This window comes from Oncorhynchus tshawytscha, linkage group LG29, assembly GCF_018296145.1.
Source record: "Oncorhynchus tshawytscha isolate Ot180627B linkage group LG29, Otsh_v2.0, whole genome shotgun sequence".
Classification (NCBI taxonomy): Eukaryota; Metazoa; Chordata; class Actinopteri; order Salmoniformes; family Salmonidae; genus Oncorhynchus; species Oncorhynchus tshawytscha.
Window position 1 is genome coordinate 12,556,179 of NC_056457.1, and position 19,091 is coordinate 12,575,269.

The 19,091-nt window shown below is 42.4% G+C and overlaps 1 protein-coding gene across 2 annotated transcripts in view; it reads left to right on the forward strand.

Moving 5' to 3' along the window:
• The window catches only part of LOC112227914 (protein disulfide-isomerase TMX3-like), a 66,596-nt gene that overhangs the window by 43,768 nt on the left and 3,737 nt on the right, over positions 1 to 19,091 (forward strand). For both annotated transcript variants that reach the window (XM_024392913.2, XM_042308518.1), the window contains exons 10-15: positions 3,972 to 4,070; positions 4,757 to 4,814; positions 5,051 to 5,104; positions 7,492 to 7,548; positions 14,918 to 15,047; positions 16,264 to 16,332. In XM_024392913.2, coding sequence (XP_024248681.1) covers positions 3,972 to 4,070; positions 4,757 to 4,814; positions 5,051 to 5,104; positions 7,492 to 7,548; positions 14,918 to 15,047; positions 16,264 to 16,332 — 467 coding nt within the window. The remainder of the gene's footprint in view (positions 1 to 3,971; positions 4,071 to 4,756; positions 4,815 to 5,050; positions 5,105 to 7,491; positions 7,549 to 14,917; positions 15,048 to 16,263; positions 16,333 to 19,091) is intronic.

The window sequence follows — 19,091 nt, forward strand, 5'->3', positions numbered from 1 at the left end:
CATCTCATATGCATACGTACATACTGTACTCTATATCATCGACTGCATCCTTATGTAATACATGTATCACTAGCCACTTTAACTATGCCACTTTGTTTACATACTCATCTCATATGTATATACTGTACTCGATACCATCTACTGTATCTTGCCTATGCTGCTCTGTACCATCACTCATTCATATATCCTTATGTACATATTCTTTATCCCCTTACACTGTGTATAAGACAGTAGTTTTGGAATTGTTAGTTAGATTACTTGTTGGTTATTACTGCATTGTCGGAACTAGAAGCACAAGCATTTTGCTACACTCGCATTAACATCTGCTAACCATGTGTATGTGACAAATAAAATTTGATTTGATTTGAAAAACAGTGACAATGACAAACAGTGACAAACAGTACTGCACTTCTGATGGTGCAAAATAAACAGTTTATCACTGCATTTAAATAAACAAGTGATATTTTAGAAACGCATATTTACTTTATTTAGACAGTCAACTGATTGGAGGGCGCTGCCAATAAACTGCCTGGACCTCAAACCAGCAAAGCCTCTCCCAACAAACCCACTGTAAACAAAAGGATATTCTTGCACTGGCTTTAGCATTTCTCGATGTGGATTTAGGTGTAAATGTGAACTAGGAAAACAATGGAAATACATTTTAATAGGGATGCACCAATATGACTAACGATGTGTGCTAAGAGTCAGGAAGCAAGTTCAGGGAGTGAGTGTTTCAATAAATGAACGCAACATAATACTAAACAAGAAACAACGCACAGACATGAATAACAATAACGCCTGGGGAAGGAACCAAAGGGAGTGCCATATATATAGGGAAGGTAATCAGGGAAGTGATGGAGTCTAGGTGAGTCTGATGATGCGCAGGTGTGCGTAACAATGGTGACAGGTGTACGCCATAATGAGCAGCCTGGTGACTTAGAGGCCGGAGAGGGAGTACACATGACAATGACATTTTTGCCCGATACCGATAGTGGCCTTTTAAGCATTCCAGTACAGTTAAATAGTTTAAAAAAAGTTTCATATGTTCATTTGTTCAGTTAGTAACAGATGGTTTAATAACTTGTAAATGACAAATCCATGAATGTGTTTTATCACACACCAGATATTCATGACACAAATATTACAAAGATGGTTAAGTTGTTGGTGGCTCTGCTTACTATCCAATCTTGACTGTATGGAGAAACTTAAAAATGCTTTGAAATAAATATTGGTTGAAACTAAAATGCAGTTAATCATTTTAGCTTTAGCTCCTTGAAAAATGACTGTCTCTAGGTTTTGTCATAAACTGCTATAAATGGCACAACTTAAACTTTTCAAATGTGCTCAACTGACTTGACTAGTAAAATGTGAGCAAATTTACAACACATCAGTACAACACATCTTTCATTTAGGAAATAAAAGTACCACACATCTTTCATTTAGGAAATAAAAATAATAAACAATAACAAAAATGCTTTGTTTTAAATTAAATGAAAATGTTGACCTATACCAGCCACGAATAAACAAAAGAAAAGCCACATTTAGGGGTGGTTTTTCTTCACCTGCTCAGCTTTGTCACAAGAGATTCTGTTTATGTTTTTGTCTACAATGTTTGAAGCTGCACTGAAAAGGCACTCACTGTCCACACTAGTACTGGGAGCACCAAGATACTTACACACAGCTTTAGCTAGGATGGGGAAATGGCTCTCCATCATGTAAAAAATACTGTTCCATCTGGTGGAAATGTCTTGCTTAAGCTTTTTGTTTTCACTCCAACCTGCTCCAGTGTTGCTTGCAGGCGGCTGTATGCCAGCTGTGAGTGTTTAACATGACCCACTATCTTCCTACCTGTTGCCACTGTGTCAGATATGCTTTGTTGGGCCAAAACACCTTCGTTCACATCCAGTTGCAGCGTGTGTGCCATGCATGACAAACTGGCGACTCCACATTCTTCCAAATCCTTTGTCATGTTACGTGCATCATCACGTAGCACAGCGTGTACTTTGTTCTTGAGGATTTTCCAAGTTTCAAACATGTTCTCAAATGCCATTGAAATGGCAGCAGCGATATGAGAACCAGCACTTTCTTGAGTTTGCAATACGGCTTTCCTCAGTACAAAACCCTCGTTGACCCAGACTCTGCATACCCATGGGGCTGACATCGCTGGTCCGATTGTCAGTCGTGAATCTAAAAGTAGTGACGCCAATAGCAAGTAGCTCATGTATGTGCGTTTCAACAATACTGTGTAACTCCCGGTTGGGCACATCTGGGGGGGAAAGCGCCTATTTGGTAGTGTGTACCGGGGCTCGATGTGCTCGATCAGTCGGCGAAAGCCAACATCATCCACGTTAGAGAAGGGTTGATTGTCAAGGGCAATGAATTCCATTATCTTGGCGTTAATGGATTTCAACCTTTTGAATTGACTCGCTGAAATGTTCTTACTCTTTCAAGTGGCTGCTCGACTCGAACTTGTTTAGTGGTTGGAAATGTGCGCTTAGTTTTTCTCTGCTTTCGTTCTAAGTAGTCGCTGAATGTCTGGGGGTGTTGCACTTTCAAATGAGTAATTAGGTTTGTGGTATTGAAAGATTTCACTTTTCCCCGTTTTTATTTGAACCTTTATTTAACTAGGAAAGTCAGTAAAGACATTCTTATTTACAATGACGGCCTAGGAACACTGCCTTGTTCAGGTGCAGAAATACAGCTTTTTTTTTTACCTTGTCAGCTCGGGGATTCGATCTAGCAACCTTTCGGTTACTGGCCCAACGCTCTAACCACTAGGCTACCTGTTGCCCTCATACGGGCCTTTTTGTTGTCTTCCTTTGAAACTTCAACATAGATCCACACAGCAGACATTGTGGGCTAGGTTAGGAATGCTGTGTTGTAAGTGTAGCGCTGTATTTTTAGTGGTGTCATTACATCATGTACCTACGTTATACAGGTATACACGTCAGCTTTGCCATCGGTTTTGCACATCGGCGTTAAACTAGACATTGAGCCGATGCCATTGTTTGGCATTTTTAGCTAATATCGTCCAATTCCGATATGCTTACCAATTTATATCGTGCATCCCTACATTTTAAAACTTTTTTTTGTATTTTTTTCAACAAATGTCTTAATGCATTGTATCTACTTTTGTGCTTGTATTTGTGTTTTTAAATAGTCAAATCAAATCAATCAAGAGACTACAGTGCGGAGTATAGTATTCTACAGTATATTTCAAAATTATATCGTAAGCACTACACGATCGAGTGGGAACCTCAGAGGAAATCCATGGCATGAGCTCCCCAGAGACAGCACGTTTAAATCAGAACAGCATCGACACCGCTAGCAGAAAAGCTATCTAGCAGTCCAATCGATCTAAAAATACTAAAGTAAACATTATGTAATCAAGTGTTATAACAGTGTGCAGTATAGTATTCTGCAGTATACTACAAAAGTCTATAGTAAGCAGCAGTTCTGAAATATATCCTACCAGACCACTTCACCTATAGACAAATATCTGGCAGAACACTGGTCCAATGGCACATCCTTACATAATAATAACATATATTTATTTTATATTGCGATTTTCATACAAAATCTGTTAAAAAAAATATATATATATATATATATAGAATAATAATTCAGGGAGCTGCCAGTTCATGAGAGGAGGTCCTCCACAGCTGGATGATGATGCAGTTCAGTATAGGACTAGCTTGAGTAGAGGTGGTGTCGATGGTCCAGCCACAACTCCACTGTGTGTGGCCCTCTTTGTAGTGTCTGGATGGGTGGGAAACTGTGTGCGTGCGTGCGAGCTTGTCTTCCTCACATAGCGAATATCAACAGGTAGTAAGTAAGTAATTAGTCTGACCTTCTACTTCCCAACCACGCGTCGATACTCAATTGAACCATTCTTTGTAAACTGTTGTTTTCTCAATTGATCATCAATGCTTGACATTTCTCTGTTGTCTTGTTATTCTCTGTAATTGCAGAGTACGTGGACGGTGGCTTGTCTTCCTGGGTTAACAAAGAACGATTTCAGAGCTACCTGCAGATCGATGGCTTCACCCTGTATGAACTGGGAGAGACAGGTACAGTATACATTCTGTACTCTACCAACCTACTGACAAGCACAGTATAGGCCTTTTCCATAATCCTGTGCACTTGTGGCTATCTGGGTGGATTTGACAGGTGTAAGCAATTTGGTAATGGCTCCACCTCCAACGTTTTACCCTATTGCTTACACCAATTAGTCTCTGATCTCCACAAGTGCATAGAGTCAAGGGGTCGATTTGGGATTGGGCCACCCCCCCCGTATTGCATCCTATCAGTACATTCAACATAATAACCTCAACCAAGGCTTTGTCATGTAATGCTACATGACACGCCAGCAGAGGGCGGAGTAGTTCTTACCATTTCCAAGTGCTTCCTTCCTGCATCAGTCCACAAGCCTGAACACTGAACAATACATGTACACCCATCTTAAGTTGTATGGCAGTTGTTTTATGAGTCCATTTGTCTTGTTCTGATGGGCCTCTTCCCCTTCTACTGCACCTGAATAGCCTCCGCCCACTGGTTCTTGAACCACCAAGAGGTCACCAAATGCAGAATGACAAATTAATAGAAACCTTGGTTGGTGCTTTCTTTGTTTTAGCTGCTTCTGTAGTGATGTGGTATATCTCCCCCAAAGCCTTTTATCTTCAGGCTATTGTCCTCCCGCCTTCTCTTCTGCTGTCTGTTTGTGAGTGTGATTTGTAATCCCTCTCTCCCTCTACAGGCAAATTGGTGGCGATTGCAGTCATCGACGAGAAGGACCCGACAGAGGAAAGCGGCAGGTACAAAAGAACATTGTGAAATTAAAGCCTAGTGCTGCTAGACAAATTACAATCGCACGCTTCCATGGAAACCGCTGTGGCGGCATTTAAAAACGCCCAGCTTTTTCAACTAAAGATAAGCGCTGCATTTATTGTTTGGATTGCCCACAAATTGATGCATGTGGGAAGAGCGTCACGATGTGGATTGATGTGAACTAATGTGGTACCTTTGCCTCTTTGTTTGATTTGTCTGTTAGATTAAAGACTCTGATTCAGAGAGTGGCAAAGGAATACAGGGAGCATTTTAACAGGTAAGTGTTGGGATGGAGATGGACCATTCATATATTCATAACCACACACACACAAACTTTAGTTTTTCTGTCCTTGTGACCGACCTTAAATGTATTTCCATTCAAAATCCTATTTTTTCTAATCCCTAACCTTAACCCCTAACTCTAATCCTAAATCTAACCCCTAAATTTAAAATAGTCTTTGTCTTCATGGTCCTTGTTTTACTATCCTTGTGGGAACATTTGGAGATTTCAGGTCCCCACGAGGTTAGAAGAACAAGTGTACACACACACACACACACACTTATTACAAGGGATCGCTGTGGGGAGACAGCCTAACCAGCTGTACTTCTTTGAGGACATGTCTGGTTTCATTCAGTATCAGTGGGGAGGTAATTATGCAAAATGTCAGGCTTACCAAAAATAGGCGCTCCTCTGGAGCTGTCAGTCGCTGCACAGTTGGAGGAACGTATTACCTCACGAGACTTTGTTCTCCTGTAAGAATACCTTATTAAACTATCACCAGTGTGAATGGAACACTACATTACAGAATGGTGCGTGCAATGGATTCATTTTGCTTTAATTAAGAAGTGATCTACCTCGCGACAAACTCGAAATGGGATTCATAAGGCTGATGCGTAAGAACACACACATCAAATGCATTCACTGCAGTACAGACCCTCGTCCCATACATAGTCATACATATTAGTGTCAATGTACAGAATCTCACCGTACTTGGCACACACTCCATATTGCTCTTTCTCTTTACTAGTTAATTCACCGGTGCTGGCCCTCTAGCTAAATGAAGACGTATTATCTAAAATCTCTATGATCAAAGTGTTTCTTCTCCTCTCCAGGCAGCCACATTAGAGCTGATTGAATTTCACAGATCCCTATCATCAGTTAGACTATCTGCCACGCTATCGCGCCTTGTTTTTGAAGTCATCACACTCTCCTGATTCACAGTTAGATTATAGCCCAGTGTTTTGACACAACCTAAATGCTAGATGGCTCGTTGTAATTACGTCACACCCCCCTTGTTAGTGCCCCTTCTGGTGGGCAGACACGGAGACTGAGGCAGACACGGAGACTGAGGCAGACACGGAGACTGAGGCAGACACGGAGGGCAGGCGACTGATGCAGATAGATGTCATTTGGATGAGTGAAGCGGTGTGTGAGGGCGGTAATGAATACTGTGGCATTCAGCTCGCCCTCCATCCGCAACAGTGTGACAGAGCGATAAATGCAATCTCTGAGAGGAGACTACCCAAGGAGACGTGTCTGTGTGTGTGTTGTGTGTTATTCTCTCTCTGTGTGTGTTTGGGTGCTGGCTAGGTGTGTGTGTCTGTGTGCTATGGGTTGGGGGTATGTGTATTTGAGTGATTGTGAGTTAGCGTTGTGGGTCTGTTGCACAGCAGAGAGTTGAAAAGAGAGTGGGAGGGAGGTAGAGGGAGGTGAAGACAGGGGGAACGGGAGGGAGACAGCGATATTTATGCGGTTGAGTAGGGAGAGCTATGGTGATTGCTATGATGAACTGACATTTATAGACACGCTCACCACATAAAATGTGTATAATATATTCTTCCAAAAGTGTCTCACATGTACACACACACACGAACACACACTGAATTCATTCATTGAAGTCCATAAACTAGCTTCCTCTTAGGTAAGAGAAATGTCTCACAATTGCTTGGTATCTTAGAATAAGAATTCAACAAGCCTCACTTCCTTCAAGTACTCAGTCTTTAGCCCAATATTATCTGACTGAGCTTCAGCCTAACCAGATTAGATCGGGTTTAATAATAGTTGAGTGTCTTCATAAACATGTCATTGATATTGGCACCGGCTGTATTGTTTGGCACCCAGGGGACAGGTGTTCCAGATGGAACCGTGATTTAATATGAATGTAATATATATGTTGAGGCGGCCATAATCCGTCTCTCAGTGCAAATGACTGGGTTCTTCCCAGTTCCCTCGGCTTCTGCTGCAGACCCCTTCCATCCCTATCGCCTGCTTTCTTCCCACAATGCATCACACAGGCGCCAACACAAAACAACACAATGAGATACAAATGGCATGCGCCAACACAGAACAACACAATGAGATACAAAGGGAATTCTTCCTTCCTCTGCCTTACCGTTTTTAGGTAAATCATCCGATACTTTTTTGAAATGGGAATTTGGGAATTTTGTGTTATTTTGCTATTACGTGCCGTTTGAGAGAGAAGGGAGTCCTTGGTTCAGTCTTCATAGGAAACTTGTGTTATAACTCTTGTTAGGATAGCAATGCTTATATGAGTTGGTCTCCTTTCATTTTGTTGGTCTTATGATGAGTTGTTTGTCATAAATGAGCTTGTTTGTATGCGTGTTGTGTCTCACTTTGTTGCTCGTCTTGTTCCATCTCCCCAGAGACTTCCAGTTTGGCCACATGGATGGAAACGACTACATCAACAGCCTCATTATGGGGTGAGCGTCTCCTCCTTTTTCTCCTCCATCTCTCAGGCTTCTTTACCTCCTCTTCTGTACTTCCTCTCCTCTACCACCCCGTTCTTCTACCACCACCTTCCTGTCTCTTCCTCCTCCCTTCTACTGCCTCCTCCTCTCTTCCCCCTACTCCCTTCCCAGGTTTCCTAGGCTACCGCAGTAACCTCACACTGTCAGACTCCATAAAACCGCAATTTAAAGTCGGCCTCCGCTATTAAAATGCACTCTGTTGGATCCGTCAATTACCCGGGACTGACCGTCATTTGCTTTTAGTGGGCTGGGAATTGCCAGAATTACCATGAGACATAGGTGTTGATACGATATGTATTGCGATTCTCTATGTATTGCGATTCGATACTGTGATTTTAGTGCGATTCGATGTTCCAAACATATTGCTTACCATATGTCTGCTGCAGAGGGACAAGAGAGAGCCATGAGACTGAGTTTTGATCAGTCAAGTGCTAAAAACAAAATGGCTCCCTGTTTAAAAAGAAGATGGAGAACAAGCTATGAAGGAAAAATACTGCCGTTTTGGTGCAGGTACAGCCAACTAGCGCAATAATATTTTGACTTTGTCAAAACGATACAATACAGTGGGGCAAAAAAGTATTTAGTCAGCCACCAATTGTGCAAGTTCTCCCACTTAAAAAGATGAGAGGCCTGTAATTTTCATCATAGATACACTTCAACTATGACAGACAAAATGAGAAAAAAATCCAGAAAATCACATTGTAGGATTTTTAATGAATTTATTTGCAAATTATGGTGGAAAATAAGTATTTGGTCAATAACAAAAGTTTATCTCAATACTTTGTTATATACCCTTTGTTGGCAATGACAGAGGTCAAATGTTTTCTGTAAGTCTTCACAAGGTTTTCACACACTGTTGCTGGTATTTTGGCCCATTCCTCCATGCAGATCTCCTCTAGAGCAGTGATGTTTTGGGGCTGTTGCTGGGCAACACGGACTTTCAACTCCCTCCAAAGATTTTCTATGGGGTTGAGATCTGGAGACTGGCTAGGCCACTCCAGGACCTTGAAATGCTTCTTACGAAGCCACTCTTTCGTTGCCCGGGCGGTGTGTTTGGGATCATTGTCATGCTGAAAGACCCAGCCACATTTCATCTTCAATGTCCTTGCTGATGGAAGGAGGTTTTCACTCAAAATCTCACGATACATGGCCCCATTCATTCTTTCCTTTACACGGATCAGTCGTCCTGTTCCCTTTGCAGAAAAACAGCCCCAAAGCATGTTTCCACCCCCATGCTTCACAGTAGGTATGGTGTTCTTTGGATGCAACTCAGGATTCTTTGTCCTCCAAACACGACGAGTTGAGTTTTTACCAAAAAGTTCTATTTTGGTTTCATCTGACCATATGACATTCTCCCAATCTTCTTCTGGATCATCCAAATGCTCTCTAGCAAACTTCAGATGGGCCTGGACATGTACTGGCTTAAGCAGGGGGACACGTCTGGCACTGCAGGATTTGAGTCCCTGGCGGCGTAGTGTGTTACTGATGGGTAGGCATTGTTACTTTGGTCCCAGCTCTCTGCAGGTCATTCACTAGGTCCCCCCCGTGTGGTTCTGGGATTTTTGCTCCCCTTCTTGTGATCATTTTGACCCCACGGGGTGAGATCTTGCGTGGAGCCCCAGATCGAGGGAGATTATCAGTGGTCTTTGTATGTCTTCCATTTCCTAATAATTGCTCCCACAGTTGATTTCTTCAAACCAAGCTGCTTACCTATTGCAGATTCTGTCTTCCCAGCCTGGTGCAGGTCTACAATTTTGTTTCTGGTGTCCTTTGACAGCTCTTTGTTCTTGGCCATAGTGGAGATTGGAGTGTGACTGTTTGAGGTTGTAGACAGGTGTCTTTCATACTGATAACAAGTTCAAACAGGTGCCATTAATACAGGTAACGAGTGGAGGACAGAAGAGCCTCTTAAAGAATACCTACAGGTCTGTGAGAGCCAGAAATCTTGCTTGTTTGTAGGTGACCAAATACTTATTTTCCACCATAATTTGCAAATAAATTCATAAAAAATCCTACAATGTGATTTTCTGGATTTTCTTTCCTAATTTTGTCTGTCATAGTTGAAGTGTACCTATGATGAAAATTACAGGACTCTCTCATCTTTTTAAGTGGGAGAACTTGCACAATTGGTGGCTGACTAAATACTTTTTTGCCCCACTGTATATTGTAAAAAAAAAAAAAAAATATCCCGATGTAACTGTATCTTTTTATTTTTTTCCCCCATCACTAATGCTAGCTCCCTGCCAGGTTTACCTTGTATAGATACCGCCGTGGAGAAGGGGAGAATACACGCGTCCTATGAAGCTGGTGGATTAGAGTCTTATTGGGCCTGTGCTTTAATGGCTGTCGGAGGGAGAGCTGTGCTAATGATGCAGTAAGCCCCAGTATGGAGCTGCGTGACAGGGCTCGCTGCTGCGTGGTGTGGTGTCATGCTCTGAGAGGCCTGTGCTGCTGCTGTTCTGACACCACCACACTGTTAATTAGCCCGGACCGCCAAGCCTGGCAGGGCCAGCAGGATCACAGCGGGGCAGCGGGGGCACAGGACATTGTGTGTGTGTGTGTGTGTGTGTGATGTATGCATGCAACCATGCATACATACATAATACACAGAGTATACCAAACATTAGGAACACCTTCCTAATATTGAGCTGCATCCCCCTTTACCCTCAGAACAGCCTCAATTCATCAGGGCGTAGACTATACAAGGTATTAAAAGCTTTTCACAGGGATGCTGGCCCATGTTGACTCCAATGCTTGGAGTCAATCCAGCCAAGTTGCTGAACCATTCTTGATACACACAGAAAACTGTCAAAAACACAGCAGTGTTGCAGTTCTTGACATAAAACGGTGTGCCTGGCACCTACTGCCATACCCAGTTCAAAGGCACTTACATATTTTTGTCTTGGCCATTCACCCTCTGAATGACAGACATACACAATCCATGCCTCAATTGTCTCAAGGCTTAAAAATCCTTCTTTAACCTGTTTCCTCCCCCTTTATCTACACTGACTGAAGTGGTGACATCAATAAGGGATCATAGCTTTCGTTTTGGATTCACCTGGTTTGTCTTTTTTAATATGAGCGTGCCCAAAGCGTGTGTGTGGTTAGGGTTGTCATGATACCAGATTTTCCAAAAAAAGAAAACACGGAGCAGACTGAACTCGATGGTCCTTGAAAAAATGACTTTCTATAAAATATATATATTTTTTCAACATTATGACTGTTTTCCCCCAAAAACAAGTCTGCTTCATGTTTTGTTTCCTTAACACGGTATTTCGGATGAATTGCAATATTAGCATCATGACAACCCTAGTGTATGTGGAGGGGGGGTTAAATACCTCGGAATGTTATTGTTTGTGTTAGGGAGATTACAGTAAACATGCTCTTTTAATCACACCAGGGGCTTACAGAGTGTGTTTGTGATGACAGCAAATGTGTTACTGTGAATATGTCTGTGATCGAAGTACACTGTGTGTCTGTGTGTAATGCTGACACTGTGATGGGGGATTATAATAGACATACATATTAAAATGTGTATAGGGTGGGTAGTGATTACACAATTGTTTGCATTCTTGTGTATATATGTGCTTTCTTGTGTGTGTGTGTGTGTGTGTGTGTCCTCTGTGATTCTTTTGGACGGCCCCGGACTGAGTTTGCCCAGGATTAATTGGCCTCCTTTGAGGAATAAAATCCCGGCCTGTCAATGGCCACTAATCCCGCTCCCTTAGGAAGGCCAGGGAAATAAATCTGATGGCCTTTTATCCTCCCCTCCTTCATCACACAGATTACTGGGCTCCTTCTCTGGCAGCGAGAATCACCCAGTCATATCTGGCAGACACACACGTGCACACACACAGACATGTGCGCGCATGCAAGCACGCACACTCCCTGGTCCCATGTAATTTAACGTCTGAGGCTGGATTTAGTGTTTCTGCCCATCTGTTTGAGTATTACATTGTGTTTGGGTGGAAACTGGAGGAGCCAGAGCCATGGCGACTCTCACACTCTCCGTAATGGCCGTTGCTATGACTGAGAGCCATTCTGCAATATGCATGCGCAAAGCAGGCAGAGTGCGAGTGGAAGTGCTGCTGAAAAGACCCAGCAGTCTGCTCTCTGAAAGGTGAATGGGCTAATCCATGTTGATTCAAAATGTCTGCCATCTGTTGGTTCTCGGCTGAATGTCAGATGGAGTACTCACGTAGGGTTTGTGGATGGGGGTGTTTGTGTGTGTGTGTGCATGCACAGCTCCAGATCTCAGCCTAATGGTGGTGTAGTGGAGGGCTGTCTACAAAGCTAGTGTGTGTGCGCAGCTTGTGTGCCTAAGCTCAGCTGCGGTGTGCACAGTGATGCACAACCTGCTTTATCTCAGCTGGTCTGTGTAGTTGTGTGTTTGTTTGTGTGTGTGTGTGTGTGTGCACGCACATGTACATTGTATCTATATGTGTGCCTTCTCTCAGTTGAGCTGTGCAGTTGTGTCTGATCTTCTGGGTTATACTGTGTCTGTGTGACACTGTATATGTCACCTCAGCTGTGTGGCCACACAGTGCTGGACTCCCTCTGATTCAGTTGTCAGCTCTAATTTGTAAAGGTTCCTTTAACTGTGGCCCCATGATGCTGCCAGAGTCACACACTGTTTGCATAAAGATCAAGATGACACTCCAAAAACTCTGCATCGCATTGCCTTTCATCCATACCAAATACCAATGCCCTCAGGAAAAGTCGAGCCGCATCGAAAAGAAAAGAACTGTGTATCCCATCTTGACTATAAAGCTTCTTTGTTATTTTTGTTTCTTGTGCTTTTTACACTATAATCTACTATTTAATTGGCATCATGGTTGATATGCTTTCAACACCATCGTGCCCACAAAGCTCATCACTAAGCTAAGGACCGTGGGACTGAACACCTCCCTCTGCAACTGGATCCTGCATTTCCTGGCGGGCCGACCCTAGGTGGTAAGGATAGGCAACAACACATCTGCCACACTGATCCTCAACACGGGGGCCCATCAGGGATGTGTGCTCAGTCCCCTCAAGTACTCCCTATATTAAATGCCTTTTCCCCCTCAGGAGATTGAAAAGATTTGGCATGGGTCCCCAGATTCTCAAAAAGTTCTACAGCTGCACCATCGAGAGCATCCTGACTGGTTGCATCACTGCCTGGTATGGCAACTGCTCTGCCTCAGACCGCAAGGCACTACAGAGGGTATTGCATACGGCCCAGTACATAACTGGGGCCAAGCTTCCTGCCATCCAGGAACAATATACTAGGCGGTGTCAGAGGAAGGCCCAAAGAATTGTCAAAGTCTCCAGTCACTGAAGTCATAGACTGTTTTCTCTACTACTGCACGGCAAGCGGTACCAGAGCGACAGGTCTAGGTCCAAAAGGCTTCTTAACAGCTTCTACCCCCAAAACATAAGACTGCTGAACAATTTGTTTTTACACTGCTGCTACTCGCTGTTTGTCTATCCAAAGTCACTTTACCCATACCTACATGTACAAATTACCTTGACTAACCTGTACCCCCGCACATTGACTCTGTACCCGTACCCCGTGTACATAGTCGCATTATAGTTATTTTGTGTTACTTCTCGTATTAAATGTTTTACTTTAGTTAGTAATTATTTTCTTAACTCTATTTTCTTAAAACTGCATTGTTGCAAGTAAGCATTTCACGTTAAGGTCTACAGTCATGGCTAAAAGTTTTGAGAATGGCACAAATATACATTTTCACAAAGACTGCTTCCTCAATTTGTCTGATGGCAATTTTGATATACTCCAGAATGTTATGAAGAGTGATCAGATGAATGAAGTCCCTCTTTGTCATGCAAATGAACTGAATCCCCCAAAATCATTTCCACTGCATTTCAGCCCTGCCACAAAAGGACCAGCTGTCATCATGTCAGTGATTCTCTCAAGATTACCTTTAAAATGGTAAAAGATACATACATGACTGCTGAGGACTGGGGTAAAGTCCCCTTTCCGATTGTTTGGGGCATCCGGAAAAAAGTCATCAGTCCTTTGTCATGCATCCTGAGACCATTCATTTGTGGGGTTGCTTCTCAGCCAAGGGAGTGGGATCACTCACAATTTTTCCTAAGAACACAGCCATGAATAAAGAATGGTACCAACACATCCTCCGAGAGCATCTTCTCCCAACCATCCAGGAACAGTTTGGTGATGAGCAATGCCTTTTCCAGCATGATGGCGCACCTTGCCATAAGGCAAAAGTGATAACTAAGTGGCTCGGGGAACAAAACATCAATATTTTTGGGTCCATGGCCAGGAAACTCCCCAGACCTTAATCCCATTGAGAACTTGTGGTCAATCCTCAAGAGGTGGGTGGACAAACAAAAACCCACAAATTCTGACAAACTCCAAGCATTGATTATACAAGAATGGGCTGCCATCAGTCAGAATGTGGCACAGAAGTTAATTGACAGCATGCCAGGGCGGATTGCAGAGGTCTTGAAAAAGAAGGGTCAACACGGCAAATATTGACTCTTTGCATCAACTTCATGTAATTGTCAATAAAAGCATTTGACACTTATGAAATGCTTGTAATTAAACTTCAGTATTCCATAGTAACATCTGTCAAAAATATGTAAAGACACTGAAGCAGCAAACTTTGTGAAAATTAATATTTGTGTCATTCTCAACTTTTGGCCACGACTGTACACCTGTTGTATTTGGCGCATGTGACAAACAAAATGGGATTTGATTTGATAGAGGTAGTGAGTGTGCTTAAAATAGAGAGCGCTCACCCCTGACCTCCCACTGGCCAAAAGCCTCCTGCCTATGGTAGCCCTGTAATCACAGTCACCTGTTGTATTCGGCGCATGTAATAAGTGCGGCCCTGAGTTTTCTCAGGTCAGCTCACATGGTCAGAAAAACTCCTGGCCATATGGGTAGAGGGATATTCTGCAGTATAGAAAAATAGAAAACTTTTACATTCCAGTGTCTCGAAATAGGTGTTGGAGGTCAAATCTGAAAACCTAGGGGTCAAATTGGGACATGTGAGCATAGATTGCAGTGTACATCGCCGAGTCCGTGGTCTAGTGCTAATGCTCCAGGCTTAAAGGCATATACTGCTCTCCTCACCATAGACTGGGGTTCAATCCCTGCTCCAACCCTCCAATCTATTTCTCCCACCTGCCTGTACCTCAATCCTTCCACTGCTAAAATGATTGCAGTCGAACGATTGCAATCATCCTTTATTGAGATTGACATTTGGCTGCATAGTTTATCTTCTGAATTGGTTATCTGCCATATCTCTGTGACCTTTTTTAGAGTGATAATCTCCTCTTTCTCTCTCCCCCACAGAGAGGTGTCGGTGCCGTCCATCATCATCCTCAACACGTCTAATGAGCAGTACTTCCTGCCCAGCGAGCCCGTGGAGACCCTGGAGCAGCTGGTTCACTTCATCAACAGTGTTCTAGACGGCTCCGCTCAGGTCCATAACTCCACTCTTCTCTGACTCCCCTCCGCCATTTTGGCTACAGCTGGTTTTCTTTTCCCTTCCCCTATTTATTTGACCATTCTAACTGCAACAAAAAGCTCAAATTGTTTGTGCAGCTTCCCAGGGTTTGTTTAGTCTTTATTTATCCAGGGAATTCCAATGAGACTGGATGGACACTTTGGCAATATCCTTTATTGAGATTGACATTTATGTTACATCGTTTTTCTTCTTCGTAGCCTTTCTGCCATTACTCTGGCTCCTAAATATTTATTTACAGTGTCAGTATTTGGCATATAATATATTCCAGTATCAGTATTTGGCATTATAATATACTACACTCAATGATTTATATGTACACTAGATGACATATGGGGGGCCCTGTGTTGAAGCCACCATGCCTCCATCTTGGCACCCCCCTACCGTTGTAAAAAAAAAATGTTTGGAAGCAATAGAAATGCATTTATAATTTTTTCCCCTATTCATTCTATTAGAGACACCTTAATGCATACTTTTAAATTATATTATGTGAGCTAAACATACATATAAAAAAATGAAAATATATGTTTTAATTCCTTAAAGTATAATATTTAGAGATAACTTATATAACTATCCCCACTACAACAACCAAATACTTAAAGACATGTAATTTTGTCATTGAAACATGTAATTTAAATACTATAGGATTCCATTAATTCCTATGGAGGACTGCTCCTACTGGGTTGTGCCAATATGGCCAACTGATGGCTTTAAAGCCTCTCAATGGCCAATATATAGCATCAGCAATCAGGGGTTTCTATATATCATTGAATCCACTAAATGGCAGCTGGAAAAAGTGATATCCTTTCCCCCTCTTGTTTATTATAAAGTCACAGATTAATTCAACTGTAATCCAAACACACCGGAAGTCCTTCTCTTTCCCAGAGCGTTCAGCAGGTTTTTTTTTCGCCTGGCAAAACAAACCAAAACCCCACCAAGTAAACAGCAGTGGAGAGTAAGAACCCTGTTCTGTTCCCCAGGCTCGTGCCAGCCCAGCCAGCTCACCTCATGGCTGCTATGCTGTCAAAGACTCTAATGAGGAAGCGCTGGCAGGCTGATCTCTCTCTCTCTCTCTCTCTCTCACACACTCTCACTCTCTCTCTCTCGCTCACATTCCAGTCTCCCCAGTGCTCCACTCTAACACCACATCCTCTGTCTGTGTGTTTCCCCTCAGGCCCAGGGAGGAGACGGCATGTTCCAGAGGGTCAAACGAGTGGCCTTCGATGCCAAGTCCACCATTATGGTGAGTGGCTGGGCACAATCAGCATTAGGCAAATAGCAGGGAGAAATGGGAAAACAGGATGATTGAGGGAGGATAAATTAGCCATGTATGCAGAATAGGTTAAATGTAGGCTGTCGTGATGTCTCCATCAAACAATTAAGAAAAAACAACATTTGGTTGCCGTTTTTCATTTGAATAATATTTCTCATGATATTTTCTGAATAACAAGTAGAATATGGAGGGAAATAGCCCTCTGTACAATATCCTGTGTAGCTAGCTACAGTATGTGTTAGTGATGCACCGATATGACATTTTTGGCCGATACCGATATCCAATATTTTCCTTGCCAAAAAACCCGATGCCGATAACCGATATTTACAATTTTAGCGGCCTTTTAAGCATTCTAGTACAGTTAAATAGTTAACTCACACAAATGGACGCACATGGACACACAAAACCTATTTCTTTCACTTACTTGCGTTGCTGTTTCGTTGTTCAGTCGTTTCATTCTCAACCAGGATTTCTATGGAACGCCGTTTGGGTATTTGCATGTATTTGCTATTTGACATGTCAAATAACACAACATCTGTTTCAGTAGCTATAGTTAGCTAGCTAACTATATACTTGGTGTCATCTAAAATAACCCTAATTCATAAGACAGCTCTTATTTGATTAATGGTGGGCGAACGCATCTATGTGAAGCTAGCCACAATAAGGATTAGCCACACAAAATGAAAGTATGGCATATTCTACTATTTGTATTCATTTGCATTACTGTCAATGACGTTCCTTTATTTTGAAGGCAAACCGCAAATTCCACTATTGTGACTAATCCTTATTGTGGCTAGCTTCACAACACATAACCCGGTGTGGTCGAGCCTCACTAGCCAGATTATAACGTTAGCTTTGGGCAACAGGGTTAAGTTGCTGACTAGCTAGTTATTTTCATGAACTGAAGTTCAATTTCAATAGGCAAACAACAAGTGGCAAGCTAGCTAATACTTACTCACAAGGATTCCTAAATCATTGCTAAGAATAATGAAAATGGCTGCAGGTTATTCTGGTCATTGTTTTCAGGCTGGTTGTATTGATGCTAGCTAGGTACCAAGCTAAATCTAGCTACCCCAGAAGATGCGGTCGAATAAATTATGCTTTATTACCGACACGGTATTGTAAACACATCGTTCGTGGCCGAGGGTGACTTTTTTTGTACAGCGTTAACAGTGCTACTGTATCTTTTTTGACACGCAAAGACCAAAACGGAGTTCCATAGTATGTATGTAGTGACGTTAATAGCAGTGACGCTATTACTGTGTAACTCCGGTAGGGCAACATCTGAAAAATAGCGCACTTGGTAATGTGTACCGGTGCTCGACCAGTTAGCAAAAGCCAACATCACCCACGACAAAGGACGGTTGATTGTCAAGGGCAATGAATTCCATTATCTTGGCTTTAATGGATTTCGCCTTTGATTTGTCTCGCTGAAATTTTGTTACTCTTTCAAATGACTGCTGACTTGTTGACTGCTCGATCCACACATCATACATTGTGGGCTAGTTTAGGAATGCTGTGTTGCACGTATAGCAACATTTTACGTGGCGTCATTATCAAATCAAATGTAATTTGTCACATACACATGGTTAGCAGATGTTAATGCGAGTGTAGCGAAATGCTTGCATTACGTCATGTACCGATGTTATATAGATAGGTATGCCCGTCAGCTTTGACATTGGTTAAACTAGACTTGGGCCGATACCAATGTTGGCATTTTTAGCTAATATCGGTCGATTACGATATGTTCACCGATATATCGTGCATCCCTAGTATGTGTCTTAAGGCCCACTATAAATTCCCCTGATAGTTACGTATGACAAGGAGATGACTCGTCAATAGAAGAGGAGTGGTGTATTGAAAAAGGAAGTTGCAACCGTGACAGAGAGAAAAGATGACAGAAAGAGAGGGAAGGGAATGAGGAAGGATAGAAAATAAATCTTTCTTTGAACTGTTGGAGCTGTTCTTATAGTACAATTAGACACTACACTACCACTTTCACACTCCATCCCCAGGTGACAGCACCAACTGGGTCAGGTGTCGTGCTCTGCCAGGAAGTTTTGTTAAGTGTTGATTGTGCACAGGTGTGGGTAATCAGTCAGTGTGGCAGCTTGCATAGCCGTGAGGCTGCTGCAGTTTGAGGGCCATTTGGGCCTTTGGTTTGAATCGTTATTTTTTGGGCATGCCTTTTTGTAGTTTCCTTTTTTGTGTTTTTTTTTTTTGTCACTAATTTGAACATCCATAACTTGTTTGAGCTGGCTGACAAAGGAGTCAAGACTGAGCTAGCCCTGGACCCAAGTAAGGTTGCTGTCTCCTGGGCAGATGCATACATCACGGTCCGCACACATCAAATCAGGTTATAGCTAGGACTAGCACCCCTAGACTTAGCGAGTGTAGTAAAGTCAGTAGGCTAGCTAGTTGGTTTTGTAACAGGGAGGACTACTGTTTATTTGGCTGACTGTGTGATATGAATGAAAATGGGATGTAGTAGCATAATGCTATTCAGAAAGTAGACTATACCCGATCCAAGAATAAACCTTAAAGGTGCCCTGAAATGGAAAAGAAAATGATAGATTAGATTTAGAAAAATGCTAATATGGCAGGAAATATAAATTGATGGAAAATGGTCACCGAGGGGGGGAAAGAAAATCATTGCTTTTTTTTGGCCTAAAATTACCATTTTGAAATGTTGTATAGAAGTTTCACAGTTGTTGTTTTTTATGTGAAGT